This window comes from Trachypithecus francoisi, unplaced genomic scaffold (assembly GCF_009764315.1).
Source record: "Trachypithecus francoisi isolate TF-2019V2 unplaced genomic scaffold, Tfra_2.0 Lachesis_group19, whole genome shotgun sequence".
In the NCBI taxonomy this organism is placed as follows: Eukaryota; Metazoa; Chordata; class Mammalia; order Primates; family Cercopithecidae; genus Trachypithecus; species Trachypithecus francoisi.
This window is the reverse complement of record NW_022681464.1, coordinates 48,528,020-48,540,637: the sequence shown is the minus strand read 5'-3', so window position 1 is coordinate 48,540,637 and position 12,618 is coordinate 48,528,020. Positions and strand designations below refer to the sequence as shown.

The 12,618-nt window shown below is 52.4% G+C and overlaps 1 protein-coding gene across 4 annotated transcripts in view; it reads left to right on the top strand.

Moving 5' to 3' along the window:
• CTDP1 (CTD phosphatase subunit 1) overlaps positions 1-12,618 on the top strand; it is a 71,708-nt gene that overhangs the window by 9,793 nt on the left and 49,297 nt on the right. For all 4 annotated transcript variants that reach the window (XM_033178468.1, XM_033178466.1, XM_033178469.1 and 1 more), the window contains exons 2-4: positions 5,031-5,114; positions 5,846-5,939; positions 7,701-7,829. In XM_033178468.1, the coding sequence (XP_033034359.1) occupies positions 5,031-5,114; positions 5,846-5,939; positions 7,701-7,829 (307 nt within the window). The remainder of the gene's footprint in view (positions 1-5,030; positions 5,115-5,845; positions 5,940-7,700; positions 7,830-12,618) is intronic.

Sequence of the window (12,618 nt, the reverse complement as noted above, 5' to 3'; positions counted from 1 at the left end):
CCCTGTCTGCAAGCAGGTTTCCCGGCCTTTGCACACACAGACATTCTGAGCCAGATGGCCTGGCTGGCAGTGTCCTGCATGCTGTGGGATGCTGAGCACCATCCCTGCCTCCAGGTGTGACATCCAGGAGTGTCTCCAGCCACTACAGGGGTCCTGGGGGAGCAGAGCCTCCACTAGAATAAAACAGGCAGAACCTTTTGACCCCAGTACAGAAAATTACGTGACTCTGATGTGGCTAGTATGCGAACGATTTTCTACGGAAGGTCTGTGTTTGGTCCACGTTGCTGAGAGCCTGGGGAGTGCTGCCCACATGCACTGGGCGCAGGTGCCCTTGGTGTCAGGAGCCGGCCTTGGCTCTGCCACCGGGACCTTGCGTGGTTATTATTTCCAGCCCTCACCTGCTTCCTCTTTGTCTGTCAAGACCCAGCTGTTACAGCTTGTGATGCTGTTCTAGAAACTTCCTTCCTCATACAGAACTAGGCATCTGCTGTAGGTATCTGTGGCACCTCGGTTTTGCAGTGGCTCTTGTCTGACTCGTATTACGCTGTTGGTGACAGCATGCAGTGCACGCCCAACTCAGCTTATAGTCAACATTTTTCAGACCTCAGGCTGAGGTGATGGCCCGAGGGAGGCTGTTTGTGGGAAGCAGGGCCAGTTCACACTCGCTCTTAGACCTGTGCTGGGGATGGCAGGTGGCACCTGGCCTTGCTACCAGCCCTTCTTTGGAGCAGGAGGCCCCCGTCCTTGGTGGCAGCCTAGGGTCACTGTGCAAGGGGTCACACAGCTTCCCAGGCAGGACTTGGGCTGGGGGAACAGTGGACAGCTCCCAGGGTGGACTTAGGCTGGGGGAAGAGTGGACAGCTCCCAGGGTGGACTCGGGGTGGGGAACAGTGGACAGCTCCCAGGGTGGACTGAGGCTGTGGGAAGAGTGGACAGCTTCCCAGGCAGGACTCGTGCTAGGGAACAGTGGACAGCTCCCAGGATGGACTGGAAGCAGGCGAAGAGTGAACAGCTCCCAGGGTGGACTCGGGGTGGGGAACAGTGGAGAAAACCTTTGCAGAATCCACTCTGCAGGCGTTTGGCAGTCTTCTATCCGTTTGTGTGAAGCCCCACTGGCTAGAAGGTGCCCCCCCCCGCCCCACGGAATTTGCTGGACACCTTGGTTGGTTGTCGGTTGGTCATGACTTTGAGTCTTTCTAGACGCCTGTGTTCCATGGGTTTATAGTGTATGCCTGATAAGTTCTGAAGTCAGGTAGTAAAAGTTCTCTGTTATTTTTCGAAATTGAGATTCCAGGTTTCCTGAATTTCCATGTAGATTTCAGAACCAACTTGTCAATTTCTACAAAAAAACAACACTTATTTATTGGTTAAGCTAGAGACATCCCAGATCTTTCTTCATGCTAACATGTTTAGGAGAGATTGGCAAAATCCTCCTAGACCATATTTGAGGATTCCTGAAAAAAATATTTCCCAAGCCATAGTTTTAGTTTAAAAATGAGCAAGGCAAATAAATACAAACTGCCCATTAGCTGTGCACATGAAGGAGAGGTCACAGCAGGAGGCGGCAGTGTTCTCCCCCCGAACGTGCTGAATGAGCTGGTTTACCTAACTCTGTCTTTAACACCTGCAGCCAGCATTGCGAGGGGCACACACAGACTGAGCCGGAAGTCGTCAGGTTACAGAGACCCACGAATCTTCAGACCTGAGCTGCACCTGCAGCCTTGGGGCAGGAGCATCGGCTGCTGCCACAGTCGCCTTCCCCTCTCTTCACCTTGCAGGGGGTAGAACAAGGAGCCCGCCACGAGGTGGTGTTCTACGTGGGACAGAGGGTAGAGTGAGTAGCCCGCACCTAGTGTCCTGCGTGGGGCAGGAACTGTGCAGGGTTTCCTTGCAGAAGGCTGATGGCACAATGATGTCACCTGGAGACCAGGGAAGCTTGTTAGAGGGGCTGGGGCTCCCAAGTCGGGTTGCTGCTAGGACTGGAGGAGCAGTGCCTAGGGGAAGGACGTGGGGCCATTGGGAGGACTGGGTTTAGGTGTTGGTGGTGGGGCCGCAGAGCCCTGTGGGTGGACAAAAACAGCTCAGCGGGGGAGTCGGCGGTGGAGGTTGGAGGATGCCAGGCACCGGGGAGGAGCCTGGATGTGGAGGTCCTGAGTGCAACTGTGATGGCGGTGGGGACACAGACTCCTGGGCGGGGATGGCCCCCGCAGCCTCAGCAAGCAGGGAGCAGGTGTCACTGAGGCCTATGAAGCCTGGTAGTGTCTTTGACCAGGTGCGGTGACCGGGAGGGGGGATGGTCCAGTGTGGGGTTTGTGCATTCTTTTTTTTTTTTTTTCTTTTCTTTTTTTTTCAGAGGTTGGGTTTTTTATGTTAAGTCTGCTCATTTGGGCATTTTAGGGCAGAACTCTAATCATTCATTGTAAAGTACTTTGATAAAATTAAAGAAATCATACTTGTCACCTTAGAAAGTTTAACACACTTTTTCAAACAAGGTGTCACTATTTTGTTGTCTGGTTTAAGAAAAACCTCATAAGGGCTGAGTCTCCTTCATCCAAACTGCTTGGGAACAGAGAAGTGTTTTGGATTTCCGGATTTTTTTTTTTTGGATTTTGGAATATTTGCATATATACGTAACGAGATATCTTGGAGATGGGACCCGAGTCCAAGCGCAGAATCCATTATGTTGCATATGCACTGTATACACACAGCCTGAAGGTAATTTTACACAACACTTCTAATAGTTTCCTGCATGAGCAAAGCTTTGACTGCTGCCCTTCCCATGGAGTCAGGTGTGGAGTTTCCCGTGTGCGGTCGTGTCCATGCTCAAGAGGTTTCATATTTGGGTTGGGAAAGCCCAACCTGAGTGTAAAAATTGAGATTCTTCTAACCAATAAGAAGTAGTTTTTTAAACTACTTCTGAGAATTGTGGATTTGCGGAATATATTTCTCGACAGAGTTCTCCTTGTGATTTTTTTTCTTTGTTTTTTGAGACGGAGTCTCACTCTGTTGCCCAGGCTGGAGTGCAGTGGCGCGATCTCAGCTCACTGCAAACTCCGCCTCCCGGGTTCACGCCGTTCTCCCGCCTCAGCCTTCTGAGTAGCTGGGACTACAGGTGCCCACCACCACACCCAGCTAATTTTTTTGTGTGTTTTTAGTACAGATGGGGTTTCACCGTGCTCGCCAGGATGGTCTCAATCTCCTGACTTCGTGATCCCCCGCCTCGGCCTCCCAAAGTGCTGGGATTACAGGCGTGAGCCACCACGCCCGGCCTGTGATTTTTTTTTAAATGACTCTCTCTTTCCTCTTGTTTCTTCTGATTCTGACTTAGGTATGTCTGGTTTTCCTCCTGGGGGGCTGGTGGGAGGCTCTGTGTGAGCTTGTGGGGGCCGGGAAGTGTCATGGGCCCTGGGGTTGTTAAGGGCAGAGGAGGTGCAGGGGCAGGGCCACCTTATCTCACTCTCCTCGCAGGGTCAGGATCAGGGTTCCAGGACCCAGAGGAGCTTAGATTCTTGATGGTCACTGGCAACCCACTCCATCCCCGAGGGCACAGAGCCCCACACCACGCTGTGTGGTGTCTCCTCAGCACTGTTCCTTCTCCCGGGCGATCTGCACACGCCCATCCTCCTCCCCAGGAAGAACTCCCTTCTGCTTCCCTCCAGGCTGCAGACCCGCCCCTCCAAGTCTCCCTCCAGGATGCAGGCTGCAGACCCGCCCCTCCAAGTCTCCCTCCAGGATGCAGGCTGCAGACCCGCCCCTCCAAGTCTCCCTTCCGTTCCCTCCAGGCTGCAGACATGCCCCTCCGAGTTTCCCTTCTGCTCCTCTCCAGGCTGCAGACTCTTCCCTCTGAGTTTCCCTTCTGCTCCCTCCAGACTGCAGACCTGCCCCTCTGAGTCTCCCTCCAGGATGCAGGCTGCAGACCCGCCCCTCCACGTCCACCTCCAGGATGTAGGCTGCAGACATGCCCCTCCTAGTTTCCCTCTGGGATGCAGACTGCACACCTGCCCCTCTGAGTCTCCCTGCAGGATGTAGGATGCAGACCCGCCCCTCTGAGTCTCCCAGCGCAGCCCACCATGGCACAGTGGGCATGGAGGATGTAGCTCCGCCTCGTTCCCACCTGCGGCCTGATCCTGGCACCCTCTTGATGACATGGCTGGGCGTCTCGGTGGGCCATGGTGCATCCGGCCTGGAAAGGTCCCATTGACAGATGCAGCTTGGGCAGCTGCCTCATGTGTGTCCGCGGGGCAGGGTGTTCAGAGCAGCCCAGCTGCGAGGGGGTGTGGGGTTGCAAGTACCTGGGGCGGGTGCTGAGTGTTGGGCAACCTCATGTCTGTGGGTGGAGCAGCCCGGCTGGGACAGAAGTGTGGGGCTGTGAGCACCTAGGGGTGGGCGCTGAGTGCTAACTGGCCTCATGTCTGCGGGTGAGGGTGGTCGGAGCAGCCCAGCTGGAGCGGGAGTGTGGGGCCGCGGGCCCCTGGGACGGGTACTGAGAGCTGGGCGGCCTCTGGTCTTGTGGCCTTCAGATTTCAGCACTTCTTCCATGGTTTCTGCCAGATGACCACTGTTTGGACAAGTGAAACAGTTTGTGTTTATATAAAACCAGAATATTACAGTAGTTTTGTTAGGAAAATGTAGTTGCGTCAGCCTCTCTCTAGACTGGGAATGATGTAAAAGTTTTAGGTTTTATAAGTTCTCTATCACAAATGTTAGAGGATCACATATAAATGTGTATTTTGAGACAACTTTTACATTCTCCCCAAGTCTCCTCTTTGAACTAAACATCCTTAGTGTTTTCAGCTGTTCTGTGGGTGGCACGGGGGTGGTGAGGCGTGGTGGCATGTCGTTTTTCGCGTGTCGTTTTCGTGAGGGAGACCTACAGGTGGAAAGTCTTCAAGGGGTGAGGCCACTGCTTACAAGGTTATGCAAGAGTCGGTGTAGTATTGGCACGAAAACTTAGATTTTAAAATTCGTACTGGAGGGTTCTTATGATAAACCAAGAGATTTTAAAGTGTTCTTCCCTTCGTGTTTTGTAGAGCGGTTCTGGTGAAATTGGAAGGATGCAGCCACCCGGTTGTCATGAAAGGCCTGTGTGCTGAATGTGGCCAAGACCTCACCCAGTAAGTATCCAGAAAAGTGAGATCTGCCTGCTGGGGCTCAAGGTGGCGGCCTCCCGAGAGGCCGAGAAGCTGTGCTAGGGACCCAGTGAGGCCCTTGGTTTCCCAGCGGCAGATGCAGATGCCTCCTTTGGGCCCCACGCGAGTCCCACTCAGTGGGTTTCCTTAGGAGGCGGTCCTTCCTGCTCTGCCGTCACCCCAGCCTCGTGCCATTCTCAATTGTGGTAGTGGGGGTGCTGGAGGGCTGAGACCTGTCTGTTTTCTCCTGACTGTGAAGATGCAGAACACTGAGCATCTGGAACCACACCTCCCTCAGGACAGCCTGGCTGGTCCCCCCCAAGTGCCCCCATGCTGGGGGCTGCTTTACCTCCGATGCCAAGTGGTTTCTTGGATTTATCACTTGGGCAATGGGAGGTTCGGCAGCTACTTTTTCTGCATTTTCATGGTTGAGGGCCTGTTTCTGTTTCTGTGTGACTTTGCAGTTTGTTTTCACGAAGAACTGTGGCTCTGTGTGTTCATGAGTGTGGCCATGAGCTCAGTATTTCCACCAATTTTCCTGTCTGTCTTTAAACAGTGGAGAATGTTTCCACAGTTGCCAACAGAATCAAGTTCTGTGCTCAGATAGCAGCATGTGTCCATTAAAACATCAGCTGGAATCCCATCACTTAGAGCCCAGTGTACATCTGTGCTCAGGGACCCCGCGGAAAGTGCTGAACCTGTCCTTGCACTCACAGGTTGCAGAGTAAGAACGGGAGGCAGCAGGTGCCACTGTCCACGGCGACCGTGTCCATGGTGCACAGCGTGCCGGAGTTGATGGTGAGCTCCGAGGTGAGCTGGGCGTCAGCGACTGCGTGTTGGGGAAGCGTGGTGCTCTGAGGAGGACGGCTGCGGGAGGAGGGCGGCTGCAGAAGCACTGATGTGTGCTTGTCTTCGTTGTTACTGAAACAGCCCCTCGTCACACCGATGCCTTACGGGGCTGCTGCCTTCCTGAAACGGGGACGGCTGTCCTTGGTTCTCCACTGACAAGTCCGCCTGCAGAAGCGACTCGGGACCCTGGGGCTGCATGACCTGCGTGTTCCGCAGCTGTGAACAGCCAGGCTCAGCCAGGGTTCCCTCCAGCCAAGTCCTAACTGGGGAGGGATGTGACAGCTGCTTGTGGAGCTCAGGAGGTGGCCGCGCTGCCAAGGCGTGTGCCAGATGAGCCGGGAGGGCGAAGCCTCTATTGGGGCAGATGATGGCAAGGAGTCGGTGGCCAGGGTGGGGCGAGGGGGCAGTGGTAGCACTTTGTTGGCTACAGGAGTGGCTGCTGCTGGTACCAGTGGGAAGCTGGCTCGGGAGAGTGGGCACACGCAGGGGTGGGTTGGGAGATCCCAGGGCTGTTTGCCTTGTGCTAACAGGAGAGCCCACGGCGGGTACGTGGGGTGGAGAGAAGCAGCAGGTGTTCGTGTGCCCAGTGAAGAGTGATTTGGGTTTTTATCTTCAAGTGTCTACGCCTCCTGTATGTATTTCAGGAGTTGCTGGGGCTCTGTGGGTCAGCGGCTCCGGGCACCTCCTGTGCTTGAGGCAGGCGCCGTCTTCCCAACCTCACTTCATCCCATGGGTGAAAATGCTCTGGGAGCCGAGAAAAACTAGTTTGTGATCTTATAGACTTTCAGGGCTGCACAATTTTGTGAATAGGTAAAACACTTTGCAGTGTTATGATTTTGGTAAATTCGTGCTTTTAAATGATGGACACCAATTTCAGTCTGTCTTTTTATGGGAAAACAAAATGCCAGATACAGGATTCTGGGTTTTCTGAATTACCAAACTTTAAACGAATGTGAAGTGTGTGTGCGTAGACCACAGCCGGCAAGTTTGGGGGTGAAGGGAGGAGGAAGTACCCTCGTCTTTCCGGCACCTGCCGGCCACTCTGTGCGTTGCCCTTCAGGGACGGGCACGGGAGGAGGTACCCCCTGAGCGGGACGAGGATTTTGTTGTGAGGAGTGAGGGGCAGTTACAGTGAGAAAGGCAGCATGGTGAGTCCTAGCACATCACGTCCTGTGTCCCACGCTGGGCCCCCACTGCCTGGGTGACTGGGCGCTTGTTAGCACTGCTCTGGGCCCTGCGTAGAGGGACACCCTGATGCGCTGTCGCCAGGCCCCCAGGTCTCTTCAAGGCACAGGAATAGGCTGAGCGTGGGAGGTTCTGAGCACACGGCCCTTGCCAGTCTCTGCTGCCCGGCTTGGGCCACCCGGCGTCTCCCTTTTCCCAGCCGGCTGACTTGGTTTCTTCGTTAATTCTGCAGCTCACTTTTACTGAGTGCTCCATACCGTTGAATTGACTTTGACAGAAACAACCAGTTTCTCTTCCCCTCTGTTTTCGTTGGCTCATGTATTTAACTGAATTATAAAATCGTGGTCACAAGCAAGGTTGCCGTGACCCAGGTGGTGACCTGGCCCTGTCTCTCGGCCTGTAGGGCGCAGGCCGTGGGGAGTGCCGGGGGCTGGAGAGGGACACATTTATTTCGTTTCCTGTTTCTTGATAAAATGGAGTTTTACCTTGGATGCAAACGTACTGACTTTGTCTTTTCTTGTTTCTGTTTAATTGTAGCAAGCAGAGCAGCTGGGAAGAGAAGACCAGCAGCGACTGCATCGGAACCGGAAGCTGGTGCTCATGGTGGATCTGGACCAGACGCTGATCCACACAACCGAGCAGCACTGTCAGCAGATGTCAAATAAAGTGAGTGCAGCTGGCACCCCAGGTCCCGGAGCCATGGGTCCTAGAACTTTGATTCAAAAGTGTGTTACCTTGTTTTTTAGATGATTTCCCATAGGTCAGCCTGGATTTCGAAAGCAGACTCTGTTGTTCTGGGTGTGGGCTGTGTGTCTGCTGGGCTGTTGGGTAGCATCTGCGGCCCCGGGCAGACATCTTGGTGCCCACTGTGTCTCACACTTCCTGCTCTTTGTACGGGAGCCCTTTGTGTGCCCGCCCAGCAGGCTGTAAGCGTTCCGAGCCTGTGAGGATGGTGCAGTGGATGGTGTGAGACATGTCCTGAGAGTGGTGGTCTTGGTTGGGAGGACGTTGGTGTTGGATGCCTTTGTGTCGCTGGGATGTCAGGGGCAGGTGGTGGACACCTGGGTTTGTGCTTGGGAGAACTGGGCTGGAGGAAGAGGCTGGGAGGTGGTCAGCGTGCATTCTCCAGAGGAAATACAGGAAGAAATGAAGGATAAGGGCAGAACCCTGTTTGATGCACACGGAACCCTTCCTGCGCCTCAGCTGTGTCCTCAGGATAGAGCCAGAGAAACTGAATTTCTAGACCAAAGGCTCTTTATATCTGTGCCAAGAGGCTTGCCCAGAAGCTTGTGTCGGCCTAGACGGTCGCCAGCAGGGAGGCCCTCACCAACACTGAGTTGTTTTTTAAATGTTTGCTGTTAAACAGATAGTATGTGGGCTCTGGCATTAGATTTGGGAGTTCAGGGGCCTGTCAGTCAGTTCTGACCTTTCCAGTTCCTAAAGATTCCTGGGGATCTTGCAGGTCCCGATAGCAGACGCTTAGCAGGCTGGAGGGTGCACCGCGGAGCCAGGCGCCCTCCACTGCCGAATGGTGGGGCGTGGCACCAACAGCTGGGACAGATTGATGACAGTTACACCTAAGTCAAATTTGTGACAAGCTTCGTCTGAAAGAAGTTTGGTTACGTTTGGCCTAGTACGTCAGTCTGGTGGCCAGTGTGAGCTGCACAGATCCCCCAGGTGGCACAAACTCTCACGTTTTAGGCTATTTGCAGAATGGAGAGAATCGAGTAACTGCCGTGCTGCACAGGAGTTTCCTTTAGGGCCGGAATTCAGGCCTCACCCACAAAACAGCTTCTATTTTTGGCTGTGTTAGTCATTTGTGTGTATCATGGCATCTTATACAGCAATATATTCTTCTATACAGTATAAACTGTGACTAGATATTTTCAGATTGCTTCATTCATATCCACTACTCTACTCACTAAGGTTTTTTTAATGCCTATTTTCTGACAAACTAGGTATTTTGAAGGATGTAAGGACTTTATGAAAATACGTTCTGCACACATACACCTTTGTGAGTTGTTGTGACTGTTCCCTGCTTTTATTGTGCCTGTGAAGTTGGGCATTGAGTGAGTTTTATAGGCACAGTTCATTTTATGGTGCTTCACGGATACTGTGTGTTCACAGAGAGGAGGCTCGGGGCAGCCCAGCGAGCACGGCTGGGGGTGTCATTCTCCAGCAGCATGTGCGCCACGCTCTGGAAATTCCCGTGTACTTCAGACTCCTCGGTAGTGTTCTGCTGTTACAGGGACCTGTAGTCAGTGATGTTTGAGGTCAGTGTTGTTTGAGGTCAGTGTTGTCATAGTTGCTTCATTAGTGTTCTGTCTGCTCTAGGGGATTGTGATCTGCGATCTTTGAGGTCACTGTTGTCATTGTTTTGGGGTGCCATGAAGCACACCCACATAAGACAGCAAACGTACTGGGTAGATTGTGTGTGTCCTGACTGCTCCACCAACCGGCCATTGCCTGTCTCTGTCCCGGTGCTGAGGCCTCCCTGTTCCCTGAGGCACAACCGTATTGAAATTAGGCCAAAGTAATAACTCTACAGTTTCCTGTAGGTGTTCAAGTGAGAGGAAGGCTCACCAGTCTCTCACTTTAAATTAAAAAGTAGACGTGATTGTGCTTAGGAAGGCACGCCGAAAGCCAGGATAGGCTGCAAGCTGGGCCTCTTGCACTCAACAGCCAAGGTGTGAATGCAAAGGAAAAGTTATTGAAGCAAACTAAAACTACTACTTCGGTGAACACACAAATGATAAGACAGTGAAACAGCCTTATTGCTGAGAAGAAGGTTGTAGTGATCTCAGTAGAAGATCAAACCAGCCTCAACGTTCCCTTAAGCCAAAGCCTAATCCAGAACAAGGCCCCAACTGTCTTCAATTCTGTGAAGGCTGAGAGGGGTGAGGAAGCTGCAGAAGAAAAGCTGGAAACCAGCACAGGTTGGTTCATGAGGTTGAAGGAAAGAAGCCGTCTCAGTAACATAAAAGTGAAGGTGAAGCAGCAGGTGCTGACGGAGAAACCGGTAAGTTCTCCAGGAGAGCGAGCTGAGATCATTAATGAAACTAAACACACTAAACAACAGATTTTCAGCGCAGACGGAACAGGCTTCTATTGGAAGAAGATGCCGTCTAGGACTTTCATAGCTGGAGAGAAGTCAGTGCCTGACTTCAAAGGACAGGCTGACTCTCTCATTGGAGACTGACTAATGCAGCTGCTGACTTTAAGTTGAAGCCAGTGCCCAGGTGCCTTTCTGAAAATCCCAGGGCCCTTAAGAATGGGCTGAATCTCCTCTGCCTCTGCTCCATCCATGGAACAGCAAAGCCTGGATGACAGCACCTGTGTTCACAGCGTGGTTTACCGACCATTCTAAGCTCACTCTTGAGACCTGTTGCTCAGAAAGAGATTCTTTTCAGAAATATTCCTGCTCATCGACCATGCACCTGGTCACCTGAGAGCTCTGATGGAGACGTGCAGGAGAAGAACGTTTTCATGCCTGCTGACCACATCCACCTTGCAACCTGGGGCTCAAGAAATGATTTCAACCTTCAAGTCTTATTATTTAAGAACTGCATCTTCCAAGGCTGGAGCTGCCTTAGAGGGCAATTCCTCTGATGAGTCTGGGAAAATCAAACAGAAAATCCTTCTGGAAAGGATTCCCCATTGTGAGTGCCCCCAGGAACACTTGTGATTCACGGGAGGAGGTCAGAGTACAGCATCAACCAGGAGTTCAGAAGATGGTGATTCCAGCCCTCAGTTCGGAAGATGTTGGTTCTCACCTTCATGGATGACTTCCAGGGTATCAGGACCTCAAGCGGAGGAAGGCGCTGCAGGCGTGTTGGAAATAGTGAGAGAATTAGGAGTGGAGCCTGAAGATGACTGAATTCTGGCAACCTCAGGATGAAACGCGAACAGATGAGGAGTTGCTTCTGACAGATGAGCCAAGAAAGTTTCTTGAAATAGAATCTGCTCCTGGAGAAGATGCTGTGAACGTTGTTGAAATGACAACAAAGGATTTGGAAGATTCCATCAACTTAGTTGGTAAACCAGTGTTAGGGTCTACGACGATTGCCCCTCATTTTGAAACAGGTTCTCCTGTGGGTGAAATGCTGTCAAACAGCCTTGCATGCTACGGAGACCTTTTGTGAAAGGAAGAGTTGGTTGATGGGACAAACTTCATTGTCATCTTACTTCGAGAAACCATCACAGCCACCCCCAGCCTTCAGCGAACTCCCTCTGATCAGTCCGCAGCCGTCAGCATCAGGTGAGACCGTACAGCAGAGTGAACTCCCTCTGATCAGTCCGCAGCCGTCAGCATCAGGTGAGACCGTACAGCAGAGTGAACTCCCTCTGATCGGTCCGCAGCCGTCAGCATCAGGTGAGACCGTACAGCAGAGTGAACTCCCTCTGATCGGTCCGCAGCCGTCAGCATCAGGTGAGACCGTACAGCAGAGTGAACTCCCTCTGATGGGTCCGCAGCCGTCAGCATCAGGTGAGACCGTACAGCAGAGTGAACTCCCTCTGATCGGTCCGCAGCCGTCAGCATCAAGGTGAGACCGTACAGCAGAGTGAACTCCCTCTGATCGGTCCGCAGCCGTCAGCATCAAGGTGAGACCGTACAGCAGAGTGAACTCCCTCTGATCGGTCCGCAGCCGTCAGCATCAAGGTGAGACCGTACAGCAGCCGAAAGAATGTGACGTGCTAAAGGTTCAGATGTTGTTAGCATTTTTTAATAATAAAATTATTATTTTTTTTTATTTTTTGAGACGGAGTCTCGCTCTGTTGCCCAGGCTGGAGTGCAGTGGCGCGATCTCTATATCGTGCAGCCTCCACCTCCCGGGTTCAAGCCATTCTTGTGCTTCAGCCTCCCGATTAGCTGGGACTACAGGTGTGTACCACCACACCCAGCTAATTTTTATATTTTTAATAGAGATAGGGTTGCGCCATATTGGCCAGGCTGGTCTCGAACTCCAGACCTCAAGTGGTCTGCCTGCCTCAGCCTCCCAAAGTGCTGGGATTACAGGCATTGAGCCACCGTGCCCAGCCATTTTTAATAATAAAGTATTTTTAAATTAAGCTAGGTACATTGTTCTTTTAGACACAATGCTATTGCACATTTAATAAGCTACAGTAGAGTGTCAGCATGGATTATAGTCACTGGGAAACCAAAAAATTCACGTAATTCTCAGTATCTCCAGGATAGGCCTGCTGAAGACAGTTGGAGTCTGGTTATGATGTGGCTGTTTCTCAGTTGTATGGTCTGGAAGGCGACAATGTCCTGATGTAGTGGGGAAGGGGGTCTAAGCATGAACTGACTGTCGTCTGCCTCCTCAGTAGCGTTAGTGTACCCCACTCGACATCCAGAGAAGACCCTGAGGCTGGTGCCTGGCCCTACTCCTGGCCCCTCTCAAAGCAATTTGGGGGCTCAGAAGTGGTGCTGGCCACACCTCCCGAAGCCTGG